This window comes from Urocampus carinirostris, chromosome 11 (assembly GCF_059441175.1).
Source record: "Urocampus carinirostris isolate Australia breed hairy pipefish chromosome 11, RoL_Ucar_1.0, whole genome shotgun sequence".
In the NCBI taxonomy this organism is placed as follows: Eukaryota; Metazoa; Chordata; class Actinopteri; order Syngnathiformes; family Syngnathidae; genus Urocampus; species Urocampus carinirostris.
Genome location: NC_142359.1, coordinates 21,929,003 through 21,947,914, shown reverse-complemented (window position 1 = coordinate 21,947,914; position 18,912 = coordinate 21,929,003). Strand labels below are relative to the sequence as shown.

The following is an 18,912-nucleotide window of genomic DNA, read 5'->3' as shown; positions in this document are numbered from 1 at the left end:
TGACAAACGAAACGGTGCACAACACCATCAGAGGGTGCATTGGACCCTACGAAGAACTGTTATCAACTGTGCACAGACGGAAACTTCAGTAGTATGGTCACGTCACAAGCTCATCAGGACTGGCCGTGGTCATTCTACAGGGCACAGTCCAAGGTGGAAAGTGGATGGAAAGACAGAAAAAAAATAGGCAGACAACAATAAGAAATGTAATGGTGCCAACTTTGCCACGACCCAAGAACAGGCCAGGCACCGTCAAGAGTGGGAAAGGCTGTCCAGAGTTGCGTCCTCATCAGTGCCCCATGTGGTTAAGGGAACCATGAACTGTGATACTAACTCTAATCTAATAACCGGACAGCTCTATTATGTCAATGTATTCACGCCAAGGCTTAACTCTCACCTCATCTAAATACAACCTTGTTTTAATTTATTTGACATTTTCTTAATTCACTCGCAGTTCAGAGTCCGATTCGGAGGCCTTCCGGATGGCGGCTAGCATTCCCGGCGGCCAGCGGGCTGTTTTCTTGCTGACATACGAGCAGTTACTGCAGCGCCGCCTGGGCCGCTACGAGCATGTCACTAGCTTGCAGCCCCTGCAGCTCGTGACTCGCTTACGAGTGGAGGTGACCATTGCGGACCACTTGGCCATCACTGCTTTTGAGGTGCTTCCTCTGCGTCGAAGCGGTGCTACCAACCCTGCTCGGTTGCCAGGTTTGTGTGCAGTGAGGTTGAATCTCTTTTATATCTTAATCAATTTCATTTGCCTATGCACCATGTTTCAAATTAACATTTTAAATGTAAATTTAGATTATAACACCAAACATTCTATCTTTCATTTGGCGCACCTCGGGGGTTTTGCATTAAGCCGGGATATGTTTATTATCTCGGCTGGATTTGGCCTCAAGTCGGTTGCATGATGGCAGGTTGAATTTTGCCTAGTTCTGTTTCTATGGGGATTTATTCTCTACAACTAGCCTGTTAGAAACAAGGTTAACAACCAGATTATGCCTAGAGATACATCTGCCACTTCTACTGTCTATTTTATGAAAATGTAATGGGTTTAATAAGATTTCCATGGACTTTCTTATGTTGCATTATTTTGATTATCTTTGAAATCTTACTTATTGGCTATATTCTCATTTCACTAAAGGTAGGGTGCGTTGTTTGAGGTAAAAAGTTGAAACTATAATATTTTCTCTATTAAGTATGTGTTAACAATGTTCAACTAAGTTTAAAGAGCCTTTATCGTTTTTTTTCCGCGCCAATCTGCTTTTATCCGAGCTGTTTGGGACTCACAACACATTAGGAAGCACGGAGTTGGAGAGTGATTTCATGCTTGAGCTTGCAGTTTTCGGTTAGTTTAGCCTGAAAATGGTGAAAGTAAGAAAATTACCGTTTATAATACAATCCAAACACCAACCCATACCAACAAAAAGATTAAAAAAAGAAGAGTTTATTTGCGCATGTCTAGGAAATGCACGTACTTTAACGCGTCACACAAGCAGCTTAAAAGAAGTCTTTGACAATGGTAATCATAGATATATAGATAATAGATAGATACTTTATTCATCCCCCGTAGATCAAACTCCCATTAATCTCTTCCCTTGTCATAGAGAGGCAAGTTTTTTTTCTGTATGAGGGATCAATGAAATAAAAATAAAAATGAAAAAAATCATTCAATGGATAAGAAATAAAATAAGAATTGTGTTTACTGTCATTGATAACAACATTGTTTAACGTGGGATTAGACGTTGCACACCAGGATAAACATGTATTAAAAGACTTAAAAGACAAAATTAACATAGAAAAGAATGTTAGGATAAATATAAATATAACCAAATTTCATGATCCGGTGTGCAATTGTCTGCCAGGTTTTCTCCCTTTCCTTAATAAAATTGTCAGGTCAAGTCACATTTGTTTGTAAAACCTTTAATCACAACCTGTCTCAAAAGGACTGTACAGGCCAAAATTACACCATCTCCTGATCTGAATCCTGCATGCAGGCAAGGAAAAACTCAAAACCTCAGCATGGGGAAAGTAAGAAACCTTGAGAAGGCACCACACAAGAAGTAATCCCCCTTCCATGTAACCTTTTTCTTATAATTTCTTCTACATTCTCATGAAACATCATTAAGGGCTGTTGTTCATTGGCCGTAAAAGAAGATGGGTGACATTTTTCCATTTACTGATCTGTGATTTGGAGATCGATACTAGGAGTCTATTTGAGGATGCCATGAACATGCATTTATCCCAAACATGTACAGTTGGCTTGACATGGCCACGCCTCTTCAGCTTGGCTCGGCAATGGTGCAACCGTTTGAGCCCAAATGCACCAGAGAGACTAGATTTCTTTATTCCCCTTTTTGTGCAATACCCCCCAGCTCTCACTCTCTCTCTCTCTTTAAAACCACTTTTTACATTAAATATTGAACACAACTCAGATATACTTCCCTTTGTGCTCCAGCAAAGACAGGGCCCCCCGTTACCACGACGGTCCGAAGAGAAAAGAACGTGTGCAAAATAACCTTCAGCCCCAGTATCATCCAGCAGGCAAAGATCAGCACCAACGGGATCTTGGGAGATTTTGTGATCTGTTATGATGTTCAAAGGGACATGGGAATTGGAGATGTGCAGGTAAGAGTTCCTCACCTTCCTTTCACCTGTTTTCAAATAGAATACCTTACTCTTATTGTATTTTAATTGCAGGTTCAAAGTGGCCACTTTGTCCACTTCTTTGCACCCAAAGACCTCCCAGTGGTACCCAAGAACGTTGTGTTTGTAATCGACACTAGCGCCTCCATGCTGGGCACCAAAATGAGACAGGTAGGACTCTTTTGAAGCTTTTTAATATACAACATACAACTATTTTTCAATTCGTGTCTTATATGAAGCTGAAATGCTAATGCAGTTTCAGAATGCTACATTTTGTCAACACACGGTAAAAAGCTATTCAACTGCAAGTTGGGTTGGGTTGGATCTCTTAACCACTAGGATAATAGGGGCACCATTTCCTGTATTGTGTCTTGGGCAAGTACAGCCTGATGGTGACCATCCCTCTTCAGACCAACATGTGTTTTCTATTCAATTTTTAAAAATCTATAATGCAATGTAATATTTATATTTGTCCATCTATCTATCTAGCCTGGTCATATCCCTCGAGAGGGGTGACCGACAGCAAGACAAACACATGCAAAAATAAATACATTTTTTTTAAAAAGGGAAAAAGTAGCAAAAAAAAAAATAAAATAAAAAAAATAAGCAAAACAAATTTAAAAAAAAAACAGGTGGAAAAATATACTGGTTTTAATGCCTATGGTGAGGGGCCCTCACCGTGAATTCTCCCACCGTGGTCCGCTGCGTGTCGTAAAAGGCGACAAAAGTGGAGGGAGCAAGGGGACTTGACTTTTATCTCCTGTGCAACTTACAGTTATTTTTTTTCCAAGATCAGAAAGTAATACTTGAAATCTACCATCTGCATATAAGATGTTTTGTCAAATTTTTAGGATCCTTTTTAAAGGGATGTATTCTTAGCGTCCTCTAGAGGCAAAAAAAAACCTTCATTCATTAAAAGCAAAACAACATTGATTTGAGTAATGAGGAAAAAAATGTATACTATCATATAAATGGGCCTTTTTAAAAATTACAGCAGTCATTGGTCAAGAAATTTGTATTTATTTTTCCATAAAATGAGGCTTACCTAGAGGGAGTTGACATGATTGTCCGCCATCTTACTGCTACATGTATCCCCCAAAAAAACCCTTGTGAAAGGCTGGGGAAAAAATGAGAAGAGTAATGGTGTGGTTTAGTCCCTTTTTTATTATCCATAGTTTATATTCTTCCTTGTGCTTTGGTGCACTTGTCTTCGGTTGCACTACACAATAGAGCGACAACAAGTGGTCAAATAATACAGCGTGTCTCATTAAATTCATTTCCTATTTTAGTGGTAGAATAAGTAAAGTCTAGGGAAATTAGAATTACAGAATTTTTCAAGTAGTATTTTTATTTTTTATTCTAATAAAAAACATAATACAATCACAAAAATAGTTCTTAAAAAAGAACATGTTAAATAATTGTTTACAGTGTATACTATACACTGTATAGTATAATATAATTTATACATTTATTCTGTTTTTAATAATGGAAGATTCCATAGGAGGCCAGTTCATTATTTTTACTATTATACAGTGTTTACATCATTCGTCACTATCACACCCTCACCCTTTAGGGAAAATTGGCTTTTTCTAACCTATGAGATTTAATTAATAAAAAAAGTCTCAGTAGTGGACCTTTAAGAACTGGTCGGAATTACTTATCTGAGGGTTTGGTCCTCTCCTGTTCTCCTTGCAAGTTCACAGTCCATTGATCTCTTCTGACTCTATTTTGAGTGTCTACTGAACTATAAACTTATAAATATTGTATAATTTAATATACTATTGTATGGTATAATAGTTAAAAAAATTCTAATTCCACTGTAATCATTTAAAAGACTGACTGTTTCTAATTCCCTGAAAACAAGCCCTTCAATTTGTAGTAGACCCTACCACGAACCTTCGTGAGTGGAAAACAGTCCTGTTGCGATGTGGGTAGAGCACAAGGCCGAGCTGTGAGGCAGGAAGGTCAGCATCCATCAAGTCATAGAACTTTGGAGACAACGCTAGCCCCGACCCCCTTGAACCCCGCCCCCGGCTTTTGCAAGAGCTTCCCGGGGAAACAACGAAGGGGATTTGATGCGCTTACACAATGGCGGGCTTCATAGTGCCTCAACTATCTCCTTCTGACCGGGAGCGCATACATACCGTAAAGATTCCCATGCCAAATTACACAATGCGCCTACACACAAAGTTCTGTCCCAAAAGCTATAAATTAGTAAGATTGTGCTAACACCAGTGTTGGGCACATTACTGAAATCAGTAATTTATTACACTTACTAGTTAATTCATTCAGAAAGTAATTCAATTACCCCCCAGATTACTGACACCAAGAAGTAGCGTCTTTTTCTGAAAGTATACTCGAATAGAAGGCAACCCCCTAAAACTGCTTTAAAATAGACACAAAGAAAGACAAGAAAACCTGTACACCAACCTGTAGAAGCAGTGAAGTCTTCATATTTCTTGGCTTGGGCAAACTTGAGAGCTTACCAACAAACACTTAGCCGAGGAACTCCATATCCATTTTTTCGCTGGGCTTCAAACCACTCAAAGATATCTTTTTTTTCTTTGCAGGTTCGGTCCAGTATGTTTTCTTTCAGGCATAGTGTATTGGAAAAATACTTATACATATAAAAAAAATCCTGCACACTTTTACTCAAATTTTGGTTTGTTGTTCCTGTATAAGCCCCGCAATCCTCCCCACAGCTCTGTCTACCATTCTTTAATGGTGACACACGACCAACTATGCGCATTTAAGAAGACCCCCTGATTTCAGTATTGTTTTATAATTTTCAATTTTGCTTAGATGTGAGTATATACGGTAGGGAGAATATCTTCGTGAGGAGAAATTCAGCATGAACACGCCTGGTATCCAGCATTAAGGAGACACAAGATCTGCTTTTAATACGTAGCAGAGTAACGCACCATGCTGAATGATAGTTGAGTTCCAAATATTTAGTATTCACGCGTTATAGTACTTTTTCCCAAGAAAATTAATTTTGTTCTAAGAATGCGTTCCTTTGTTAGTCCCAACACTGATTATCACTTCTTTGTATAAACTTTCTCAGCAAAGATTCCCACACCCCCTTGAAAAATATATTTTTTTGCCTTTTTCAAATGATTTTCTTCTCTTTGTATCCAGACAAAAGACGCTCTATTCACCATCCTGAGAGACCTGCGATTGGTCGATCACTTCAACTTTATAAGCTTCTCCAACAAGATCAAAGTATGGCGACCGAGTGGAATGGTGCCGGTCACGCCGCTCAACATCCGAGACGCCAAAAAGTTCATCTACACGCTGATAGCCAACGGAGGTCGAAACTTCCCGGCTTATATCACCGTAAATTCCAGACTACAAGCTGCTCCTTTTGTCTAAATTTTAACCACTGCAGCTTTAAATATTTTGTGACTTACTGTATGTTTCTTTTTTGTGGCAGCACTGAGGAAATAGGCAAGCTGTTCTTTTCCACAAAGCAAAAATAACGCCTTGACGTCTAAAAAACATTTATGACACCCTTTTGGAGGGCATTTTATTCAAAGTTTTTGCCAACATTATTCATAAAATACACAACAGGAGCAAAATAAAAGGTATAACAGGACTTAATTGAATATTTGCGATGTACTCGCGATATTTCAACATTTTCATACACAAATCAAGTCCTTAATTTCTACATTCAAATTGAACAGCAGTTATTTGTCAAATATGCTACTCTTTCCCTACTTATCATTGGCGTCAATGTCAAGTTGCTGAAGTTTCCTTTAATTCCCGAGGAACGATAACAAGCGAATGCAATTTTTTTAACGCTACAACAATCAATGACAACAACAAAAAAATACACATCTGTGTTGCAATCTGACTCTGTTCTCTAAAGTAAAGTTGCCCTGGGGCTGTCATCTAGAAATATAGGTCTTTTATTTTGTGCGACGCAGCCCTCGTTCACGTTTTCATTTGGCGCAGGAGTAAATATGTGCTTGTCTTTGTAACAGCCGTCTCGAACGGTCATACGAGCTGAAAACACTTGATGTAAACAACTCAGAGCAAAACTGAAAAACGACGCAGCTGAAAACATCGTCAGGTATTTGGGGACTCGGCGTCATTGGCATTCTTCAGCCAAAACGTCAATACCAAATTTGCCACTGGGTAGGCGCCAGGTGTGCCCCGGGCTTAAAATGTAGTGAATGGATGTGAATTAGTCCATGTTTATCGCTGTTTAACACATAAAAATAAGACAAAATTGAGTTTAGTTCTTAAATTTTAATCAGGTGCGCTCTGTAGTCCGGAGTTTGTGGTACATTATGTATTTAGTCAGATTATTTTCTTAACTGTGTGCGGCATTCCATCAGGCACCAACATAGACGAGGCCATCAGGAGTGGCTCGACCCTGCTTGACCAGCACCTCTCTGGTCCCGGTGTCGGCTCCCACAGTGCCTCAATCGTCATCTTCCTGACAGACGGAAGGCCTTCAGTCGGTGAGTCGCAATCGGCGGCCATCTTGGCAAACGCCCGCTCGGCCGTGCAGGGCAAGTTCTGCATCTTCACCGTCGGTATTGGAAATGACGTGGACTACAAACTTTTGGAACGTCTCTCTATGGAGAACTGCGGCATGGTGAGGCGGATCAAACAGGAAGCTGACGTGAGCGCTATACTCAAAGGGTAAATATTACAGTATGATTGACTTTTTGAATGCTGATGAACACCTAAACCAACTCACCACACTATACATATTCAACACTGGCCTTTAGCAGTCGAAGAGAATTTGGTTTGCATTTATTTAAAAATCATAACTTTTGATGGAAATGAACTAGAGCAAGGGTGGCCAACCCAGTCCTCGAGAGCCAGATGTCCTGCATGTTTTTGGAGTTTCTCTGCTCCATTACATGTGATTCCAATTACCAGGATTCTCAAAAATCTCCCACACAACTTGCTAACAAGCTATTAGTTTGAATAAGCTGAGTTAGAAAAGAGAAACCTTCAGAACGTGCAAAATATGCGACTCTTAAAGACCAGGTTGGCCACCCCAGACCTAGAGACATGCTTTTTTTTTACATACTTACAAATTTATGGTGGCTCGATATGGCACGCGGGCTTACTGCAGTGGTTCTGAAACAGTGGGGCATCCCTCCCTCGTGGGACACTAGGCTCTGTCAAGGTGGGCGTGAACGCTTTTAACCTATTTTATTTTTAACTTTCCAAAGAATCAAGTACAAGTGCACCTCCACTACATTAGGGGGCAGTGGCGCTCTCATTGGCAGTGTTTTATTTTTCATTTAACCTCCACGCCGTGCATACAGCACAAAGTATAAGTATTGAGTATGAAGTGTGGATACAAAGTGGAGCAGACCCTCAAGTGACTCCAAATAATGAAAAAATAATTAACCAGGATCAGGAGACAGACCTTTTGTGGGGTACGAGGATTGCTTCTTTCAAGGAGCGGTGTGACAGAAATTGAGAAGAACTGGCTTTCAGCCACAGGCTCCCATGGTGCTTTTTTAAAGGCCCGTTTCCTCTGTGAATTGTAAAAAATGTGTCCCTTAAAATTGTGATCCGTGCACCCGTACACACAACAGCTTTTCCATGTTGTCTTTTTTAACACTAAAAATGCAACTCAACATACAAATCTTCTCTCACTCTATTTAAACTGCTACTCTCACTGTTTTGAGTCATCAATGTACACGCATCCTGTGGTGATCCGGTGATGCAGAGGCTGGAAACGGGTTTATAAGGATAAAGAAAATAAGAGTCAGCCCAATTTTAAATTGGTTTTAGAAGGGTTGGCACTCGTAGTCTGGGTCAGGGGTGTCAAACTCAATTGCACAGAGGGCCAAAACTCTAATCACACCTTTGGTCGTGGACCGAACAAGATAAATATTTAAATATCTAAAACATGACATCGAATAACTTAAAAACAATGCTCTCCATAAAAATATCTCCTGTCAAAACTATACGATTTCAAAATATGGAAATATAAACAAAATTTGTGCTTTTCACCTTGTTAATTTTGATTTGGTGAAAAACATATGCTGGGTCATCGTACTTTTCTATAACTCTCCAACTTTCTGAATCTTCTGCTTTTCATTCAGGATTTTCAGTTTACCCTGATCTTTTGTCTTGTAGTGTCATTTTACAGTCAATCCCTTAATTACGGCCGCATTAGCTCACCAAAGAAGACATGTGGGTTAACCAGCAATCTTTTTAAACATATATTCAGCCTCCCATCGGTTTTAAAAGGCTCCGTTTTCGAATCAACTTTTCTCTTGGCCATTGAGAGGGTTTAGCATCTTCGTAATCCAGAGCAACAGAAACGTCACCCAGCTTTTCTTCATTTAGCCTTCTGTTACATCGTTATGGATAGAATTTTGTCCCCGAGCGTTAAGACTCCCCTTCCTGACACGAAAAACTCACTATTAACGCACTTGTCGGTCTTGCCTTTCGACTGTCTGATGTGTTGTTTGTCAGTAGATAGTTTTGAAAGCGGCTGCGCTCGTCAGGCCACAGCTATCTTGACTGATGCGGGAACCTTTCCAAGAAGTCTAGAAGAAGCGCTGCATTATGGAATCTGAAGTTTGAGAGTTATTTGTCGGGTCATCATAGTAGATGTTTTTAAAATAATTTCACCGGCCGGATGTCATTATACACCGGATGTGGCTCGCGGGCCAATCGTTTGTCACGTATGGTAGGGTAACATATCTTTCAACTGAATTTCAAAATTGCGATAGAGTATTTTCTTCAGTTTCTTCTTCTGTAAGCTAAACGATCCCAATTATCCCTTTTTAATCCCTGACTTTGGCAAGTCGTCTTTCAACACGCTGTGTCCAGACAGGCACACATCTGTAATCAACCGGAGAGGCCGCCGTCCCTCCTCCCCTGTCTTTCCTGTTCTTTTATTGCCGACCGTCAGGTTTTGGCCCGGCCGGCCCGCGAGCTGTTTGCACAGTGGCGCGAGGAATGCGTGTGCGCTGTGCGAGAGGCGTCTGAGCATGCTTAGATAATAGGCCTCGCGCGTCTTGAGCAAACACGGCTTTGGGCTTCACAGCGGCGTGACAAGCAAAGGATGGGGGAGCTTAAGATTGGCTTTTTTAGAGGTGAGCAAACTCTCAAGGTGGGCGACAGGTTGCCTCAAGTGAGCGGACGAACGGGAGATGCGGGGGGATGATTGCTTCCTGGGCGAGGACAGGATGCTGAGAAGTTTGAATATTTTGCGATCTAAAAACTTTTAAAAGAAGTGTCTTTCAGGTGCAGGATTTTGTGAGAAAACCTTCAAGTGGTGTCTAAACTGTTGTCTGGGGGCGGTTTGTTGTCCACCATCCACCTTTTTGGAGCTTCCAGCATGTGGAAAAAGCAACTAGTTGATTTGTTTTAAAGGTTCTAGTTAAAGGGACAGTGTGTACCAGTAGCGGGCCGTACATTTCAGACCAAAGCCTTCAGTAGTGCTTCTGATTCAATCCCACCCTCAATATCTATTTGATGGCTATAAAATATAAAACGCAAATACAGGCTGGCCTCCTTCAAAATCTGCAAAAAGCTCCTGAAAATATTCTATGAGACAGTTGTGGCAAGCGCCCTCTTCTATGCGACAGCGTGTTGGGGAGGCAGCGTCAAGAAGAAGGATGCTTCTCGTCTCAATAAACTGGTTAGGAAAGCGAGCTCTGTTGTGGGCAAAGAGCTGGACAGCCTAACAACAGCAGCTGAGAGACGGGCACTGGAAAAGCTGCGGTCAATCATGGACAATCCATCGCATCCACTACACAGCATTATCTCCAGACAGAAGAGCAGTTTCAGCGACAGACTGCTGTCACTGTCTTGTACTACGGACAGACTGAAGAGATCTTTTCTTCCTCATGCCATGAGGCTCTTTAACTCTACACGGCAGAGTAAAAGCCCACATTAAACCACCCCACCTACATTGCATATTACCGAATCTTATTGCAATATGTATTCTGTGTAGCACTATTTAGAAATTCTATATAACACACTACAGTGGGCATTTGCACGTCACACTGGGTATTTGTATATTGTATTCTTTTTGCTTTATTATTGTATTGTTCTCAGCTCAGGGATGCTACTGGAAATGTGAATTTCCCTTCGGGGATGAATAAAGTATCTATCTATCTATCTATCTATCTATCTATCTATCTATCTATCTATCTATCTATCTATCTATCTATCTATCTATCTATCTATCTATCTATCTATCTATCTATCTATCTATCTATCTATCTATCTATCTATCTATCTATATATATACAAACCATCATTGATATAGATATCATCATATTGCATTATTATTTAGGAATATAGCCACCTTTAATTCTATTTATTACTTATTTGTGCAAAAAATGAAAAAATCTTTCCTCAAGAAGATTTTAATTACTCTGTCGTTCAGATTCTTTTTGCATTTCAGTTCCATCAAGACGTTATTTTCTATCCCTTTCCAAGCCAATGCTGAAATTTGAGCCTGTCTTATATTGTTGTTTTTTTATTTGTTTTTGGCCTGTAAAGTCCGTCTCACAAAAGAAACTACTCGAAAAAGGTGCACACAATAGAAAATCTAACTTACAGCATGTCTGGATATTTTTCAACATCCCCCCAAAAATGTTCGTATCTACTGTTTTTCGTAAGTCGAATGGTCGTAAGTAGGGGAGCGTCTGTATAAATAAAAAAGGTTGAGACCATTAAGGCGTAAACAAAATGTTTATTGATTGACTTGTTTTTTATTTTATATTTGAGTAAAAAAGGAAAAAGAAATATGACTGTTCCTTGCAGCCTTGTAATTTTTCATTTGCACTCCTTCAAGGAAGAAGTTTTGACACCCCAATATTTGATGTACTGAAATGATCCCTGTCATGTTTAGGTTTTACCAAGAGATCAGCACTCCGCTTCTATCCAACATCCATATCAAATACACGTCTGACTCTGTGGACCATGTGACGAAGCACCACTTTGTCAACTACTTCAATGGTTCAGAGATGGTCATTGCTGGAAAACTGAGCAACAGGAGCTCCGAGTCTCTCCACGTTCAGGTCATGGCCATGAACAACGACAAGACGGTCATCCTGGAGACCGAAGTGCCGATACGGCATGGAGAATCCGAGACCGAGAAGAACATAAAAGCGGTCAGAATTCCTGAATGGGGGGCTGCCTCAAAATTGTTGGCGATGGGCTTTGTAAAGCGCGTTTGGGGATTCTTGATGGTCAAGGAGGAGCTTCGCTCACGCCTGCTAAGCCAAACCAGCCGGGAGAGGGATGGGCATCTCCGACGGGCCACCAACCTCTCCATGACATACAACTTTCTCACCCCCTTAACCAACATGCTGGTAAGCAAGCCAGAAGTCTTGGAGGATGGTGCCATGGCACCAACACCTGCTGTTTTCAAGCCTGCCTCATCAGCAGCCAACGAGGTGCCAGATGATCAGGAGGCGATACGCAGAGAAGTCGACAGGCAGAGTTTAACTCTCAGCAACAACATCCACGGTAAGATTCATTAACCAAAGTATCTACCTAACAACCAAACAACTGATGTGTACTTTGTATGACACTTAAAGGGGCATTGTTTATTATACAGTGCATCCTAGTGGTAAAATCCCAATTATTGATTTAAAGAATAGAAAAAAAACCATTCAATATCCAACGAGTGTGCAACCCGGTCCTTGAGGGCTGCATGTCCTGTCCTGTCAAGGCAAGTCACAAAAAAAGTCTCAAAGGCCTGCACAGACTATTATTACAATATCCCCAGATCTGAAGCCAACATAAGGGCAAGGAAAAACTCAAAAACCTCAGCATGAAAAGTTAAAAAACATTGAAAAGGAGCCGCATTTGAAGTGATCCCACCTCATTATTAATTCACACGCTTTAGGCGTAACGGAGTACATGTAACTGTGTTACGTAATTAGGATGCATAAAATGTAATTGTATTCTGTTACAGTTACAGAAAAAAAAAGAAATAATAAAATTACAGGTAAATGTAGTTAATATATGGATTACTTTACAGGATTACAATCTTATTAAAACAATGGCCAGTGTCTGGCACGTGGGGAGGGGGTTTTGAAATAATTGAATATAGTATCAAAGAAACATGATTTCTATTTTGATAGGATGAACTGAGGATATTATATCGTAAGGGCTATTCTGGTAAAGTTACCCAACTCACAGAACAGAACAGAATTAAGTTTGAAATCAAACCGTTACCTTGGTAAGGTGTCGGACGTCTTGGCCGGGACACATCGATGATGGCAGTGGGGGTCGAACAGACTTGCAGTGCGAGACCACGTGCTGCTCAAACAATTTTTTTGTTTGTATGGCATTTGTGGTAACTCGCATTGTTTGCCCAGCAGGCAACAAGAGAGATTGAATCCTGTCCGCTGTCCCATTATAAAGGGTCAGTGTTTACAAATCACATGACATGTGCATGATTTGGAGGAAAGCTGACACCTTCCCGGTGGGTTTCAGGGGTGAACCGCTTTCTAGTGGCTGTTGGTTGAAGGGAGTGAGGCAGCCCAGTCTAGTGAACAGCGAGGACCATCTGTAAAGCCAGGGCGAGAATACGGTTAATATGCTGGCACCCAAGTTGTCTGTGATGGAGAAGCCCAGAGCGCAGAACAGGAAAAACCGAGGAGTTTGGCACTGTTGCCGGACACCTGGAAGCTAGGAGAATTCTCGCGCTCCGATTCCGGTGCCAACCATGTCAATCTTGGTGTGTCGATTACCATACAGGTCTTCCATATCTGGTTTAACAGTCCTTGATTAAAAAAGTCGCCGGACTGTGGACTCATTTAGGAGTGATTTGGAGGCCGTGGTGTCCAGCAGCAGTGACAGACACATGCCGGCCAGCTCGACTCTGCTTCACTTGAATGGCTTGGTGTTGGCATCCACCAAGTGGATGGTGGTGGAGCCAAACATGTTGATTAGGCGAGGCCTGGCGTCCACAAGTGCAGAAGAAAAGTGGTTGAGCTTACCACCCCATCGGCATCTTTGTCCTCGCTCTGGGCACACTGGCGTGCATGTAATGATGAGTAGCAGTTTCGAAAATGTTACCTTTTCATAGCACCCCACCGTTAACTACGAGCTTATAAAGAGGTGTGGTGTTAATGGGGAGTTGGGCCCTGAAAACAACAGTCTGAGATCAGGGAAGGAAAATGTGGAGCAAAGTGGGTCTGAGGGAGCTAGTCAGGATGCTAAAATGGCTGCTGACTTAAGTTTGAAGGCCATTTCCATTACTCTAGACAGAGATATGTTGTCCGGCGATAAAAACAAAAACGGCTTCTCGCGCAGATTAACCTTGTCGTGTGCTTAGGTAGCTGGTCTCTCATTATCTCGTCTTCCAAATATCCTAACCTGCAAAATTTGGAGTTCGGCTTTGTAATGGTGGACCGATTAACCAGGCCGCTGTCGAGGCTGACAGAAGATAATCCGCGCACCTTGACGTTCTTTGGAGCGGCGAAGTGTCCAGAGAGCAAGGCAATATAGTCTGCAAATTTCCTGGCGGGTCAGAGGGTCCGAAAGATGAATTGGTCCACCCTGCCCAGGCCTTGGATTATTATTTCCCGCCTTCGCGCGTCGCTAGCATCACATAACCTGATGGTTTCAATAAAAATTTCAAAAAAAACAGTCAGGCCACGGGACTGGTGGATTGCCAGGCAGGGCGAGGAACGGAGGAAGAGGCAAGAGTGGAAGCTCCATCTTGGTCACATTTGTTATGTACGATAAAACACTTGGAAACCGGCTCTGTGCTTACTGTAGTTTATTTTCAATAGACATCACTTACCAACACTTTTCTGCAACTGTACACTTTACGTCCGTGACGTCACGTCGTTATAACGTTACATTGTGGTTACATATCACACTTTGCAGAATAAAAACACAGATCTTTTATGTAAACAATCTTTTCAGAAACTTTACCCGCTTGCAGTTATTTAGTGTTGCTTATACGTAGCAGTGCAGGATTTCGCAGATTTCAACTTCATTAGCAACCAACAATGACGTTGTCGTCTGCTACCAGTGTCTGAGACAATCTGGAATAGAGCCGGAATAGGCAAGTTGAGCTTGCTCTTTTTTAATTTTCCCATACCAAATTTGTTATAGAGCACACACAACCTGAAATGATCCAAAAACATATAAAATATGGGGAAAACGTATAAGTTGACTGGTATGACACACTGTCCCTTTAACAAAATCATCCTCTCTCTCATAGGTCATGAGCGGAAACCCACCAAAAAGTATGTGACAATCTCCAAAACATCAGGTGAGTCCATATTGTCAACAGTAGTAACCCGAGGGGTCTCTTGGTTTGAAATGCAATGCACCGTGCATTGGCTTTGCATGTGCAGCCTGTAATTTGCATGAGTTCACACAGTCTCAAAATTGAACACGAGACAGGCAGAGGCGCTAATTTGTGAGCAGCCAGCGGGAAAGCAGTTGTGAGGATTTCTTTAAGTTATGATAAAGAAAAAGCTTAATGCCCCCTGTCATTATACTCGCTCTATCATTATACACCTCTTGATCTTGATGGCATCTCATAGACTGGAGCTGCTTTTGATAAAAGTTGAAACGGTATCATAATTTTTAGCAATTTCTAGTTTTCTGGTAGAATTAGCTGATTTATCTTTTGGGAAAACTACTGACATGGAGGGGATTTTACAGTCGCAAACACGAATGTTTCAAATTGTGTACGCTGTATAAACATTTCTGTACAGGATATTTTGAAAATAAACTGCGACGTATAATTAAAAAAGAACATTTCACAAATGTTCCTTGTTTTTATTCTACATAGTCTTGCTGTGAGTAAACAGGTCCTGTTTTGTGTTTGCAAGGTGTATTATTGCTTCATAAGGGGAGTTGCAATCATTGATAAGGGCAGCAATTGCCCGAGATTGACAGGTAAGTTATTAATTCTTAGTTTACTGAAAGTCTTTTACAAAACTCGCACCTTTAAAGAGACAGTGTATATTATTTGACTTTGTGATGCAAATGTAAATGTACTTTATTTATACAGCCCATTACATCAATCCTTTTGGTGTACAAAGGTGCTTTACAGTAATAACAGAGAAACAATAAGTAATACCTAAACCAAAAATAAAAATAAACAAAAAATAAATAAATAAAATGAATGAATGAAAAGCCTTTCACAAGCTTTGTGTTTTTCCGGGTACATATAGCAGCTAGATGGTGGACAAGTATGTCAGCTCCTCTATATGAGGGTCACGTTAATTTAAACAAATTAAAATATTTTGTGTCATGAACCGGAACAGGATCAGGACCGAAATGCGTGACGTTTCTCACAAAAGCTTTTATTTTACGGGAAATGGGGAGTCATGCACGGTAGGCAGCGGTCTGGCATGGAAAGACATGAAGCCCAAGACCGACGAGATCGATACCAATTGCCCGAGCAAAAATATCGGACAGATGGGGTAGATACCGGACAGGATGATACAGACAGGATTGATATTGAAACAGGATATCAAAATTAAACAGGACAAACTAGACGGGAACGAAAACTGGAGAGAATAATGAACAGGACAAAAATAGATGGGAACGAAACTGGAAACCGATATTAAACAGGAGAAAATAAACGGGAACAATACCGAACAGGAAATACCAACAGGGAAAGGACCGAGTAAGAACCCACGTTTTGCGGGGCAGAGGTTCGTTGACGGGCTGACAAAGGAAGAGTGAGAGCGCTGAGCTTAAATAGAGGGAAAGCCAATCTGTTAACGAGCCGCAGCTGGCGCCACACGGGCGGGCCCAATTTGGCACCATGGCACCCTTGACATTTTGAGCTACGAATATTCTTAAAAAAGTCTGTTTTTAAGATTTTTTTTTTGTTTATTTTTTTAAGTCAGTATTATTTTCCTTAGATTTAAATTACAGTTCATGTGTTTTGTTCGTTATTCCAATGAATGTTGTTTTCAGAATTGTTTTTTTTTTACCACAGGGAGGCACTAAATAATACAAACTGTCCCTTAACCTTTGTACAGAATGTCTACAGCTTTTGTAAAATTTTGGTTTGCATTAAACCTTTTCACATTTGATTTCAACCCATGACATCAGAACTGTGCCTCACACGCGCTAACCACTGCACCGCTGTGCTGCCCTAATTCTCAAACCTGATTTGAATAATGTTAAAAACTGTTATTTTTTCCAAAAATAAATCAACTTGTTTTATCTCTATATTGTCTATTTATATATTAAATTTACACTTACAAACAAAAATGTGCATTTTACTCCTCCCAAAAACGTTTCGCCCTTCTGAGCCCTCAAAATGTCAGCGAATGCCACTGCTAAAATGAAAGAAAAAAATGCCTTTTTCCGTGCATGTCTCCAGCGGACGGTGATCCTCACTTTGTGGTGGACTTTCCTCTCAGCAAGACGGCTGTTTGCTTTAACATCAACGGTGAGCCAGGTCACGTCCTCCGCCTGGTTTCTGATCACAAATTCTCCGGTAAGAAAAAGGTCTTACAATACCATAAATCAGAAATTTCAAACCATGAAACAATGTTGTCTTCATGATCTGAAGATGATTTACTACGTTAATGCTTTATGAAAGACATGTCATTTTGAAGTGAAACTGTTCACTCCTTTCCCTACTTGAGGTCAAATCAGCAGGTAAATTCGGGATCCCAAATCCAGTTTGAGGAATATTAGCCATAATACCCAGAAATATTACCCAGAAATGTATATAGTTCGACAAAAATAGCCTCATTTGGGTCAAAAATTGACCAATCCACTACTGTGATTAATTTCACCCAACTTCCTGGGTTGTTATGCGCAAACAACAACAAATGATGTAAAAGAAAACAGCCCTAACAATTGGACAATTCTGTTTGAAATAATTAAAAACAGAAAATATGGCCAACAATAAGTCAACAAATCAAAATTAGATCTTTTTTTTTTTAAAATAAAGAACCCAAACAAATTTTGTTTAAAATGTACTCCTGCAAATTAGATCATGTTTGGAAAGAAAACTATGCAATTAAAAAAAACTGTTGTTAGTATCTTGTATTATGAATAGCCCCCCTCCCATAAAATGAATTGATTTCATAAAATCAACTTAAAAAACAACAACATGTTCTCTATAAACCTCAACAAAATTGATTACATGACACAAAGCAACTCAGAATGTTTCAATACATCCAAGTAGTGAATCGATCAATTTTTGACACAATTTGTTTTATTTTGGACCCAAGAGTTTTTTAGAATGCCGGTTTTACCCATTGTGAGTTAAAGTGGTAGTCTACTTAAGAGAATAGAATAGAATAGAATAGAATAGAATAGAATAGAATAGAATAGAATAGAATAGAATAGAATAGAATAGAATAGAATAGTCTTTATTGCCATTGATAACAATATAGAGAATGTACCTTTTTTGCCACAAAATTAGACATGGCACTCCATGCTAAATAAGATAAACATGCAATAAAGACTTATAACAGAAAAATGCGATAAATATTATAAACATAAATATTTACAAAGCAGTGCTTAGAGACTGGCTTAGGTAGTAAGTGCAATGTTATTATGTAATAATAGTGCTATGAAAAGTAGCGCAAAAACATTTAGCAGCCATAAAATAAATCGATACACAGGATATGAATTTTTCTATACAATAGCCATTTTTCAATTAATCAAATGAAAAGGCCAGTCTTTTTTTGTTGAGTCAAACTGATACATATTGCAGCTTTACCTTGAAATGGTAAATTTGTGACCATGTGAGTAAAAGCATAAAACAAAAGCCCATACAAGCAAATAAGTATAAGATTCCACGGCAACAGGTAGGTAAGCAAATCATAGTCCAGTTGTAATACATTCAAAAGAGAAATTCGTTATTATGCTGCTAAGGTTATTCTGTTTTTAATATTGGACAAATGCAATGGACAGCTCGGTGGCCCGGCCCGAGACTGGGAGGTTGCTGGTTCGAGCCTTAGTTGAGTCATACTAAAGACTTTGAGATTGATTCATGTTGCCTCCCTGCTTGGTGGTTGGCAATTAGGGGATGGAATTGGGGGGTTTGGTCACCTAATGACTCCCAACGACAGGTTTTGCGACCCATCAGTTGGGTTGAACGAGGGGGCTGGGAATCCCCTCCTCTATTTACATTTCCCAAATACAGTCAAGAATGTATAAATGTGACTGTGTTTTTGACTTTAGCCACCTCCCACTAGGGCGGGCAATGGCTCTGGTATATTCATACATGCAAAGATAATTTAATAGAATCCCAGTTCCCTATTTTGACTCTCTGTTTTTTATCATAGTCGCTATAGACCAATCATGTTGCTT

General features: G+C 40.2%; 1 protein-coding gene across 1 annotated transcript in view; it reads left to right on the top strand.

Moving 5' to 3' along the window:
* itih5 (inter-alpha-trypsin inhibitor heavy chain 5) overlaps positions 1-18,912 on the top strand; it is a 28,585-nt gene that overhangs the window by 5,542 nt on the left and 4,131 nt on the right. Inside the window, exons 5-12 of the mRNA XM_088347199.1 lie at positions 455-708; positions 2,462-2,631; positions 2,704-2,820; positions 5,788-5,959; positions 6,990-7,299; positions 11,498-12,117; positions 14,834-14,884; positions 16,964-17,080. Of these exons, the coding sequence (XP_088203325.1) occupies positions 455-708; positions 2,462-2,631; positions 2,704-2,820; positions 5,788-5,959; positions 6,990-7,299; positions 11,498-12,117; positions 14,834-14,884; positions 16,964-17,080 (1,811 nt within the window). The remainder of the gene's footprint in view (positions 1-454; positions 709-2,461; positions 2,632-2,703; positions 2,821-5,787; positions 5,960-6,989; positions 7,300-11,497; positions 12,118-14,833; positions 14,885-16,963; positions 17,081-18,912) is intronic.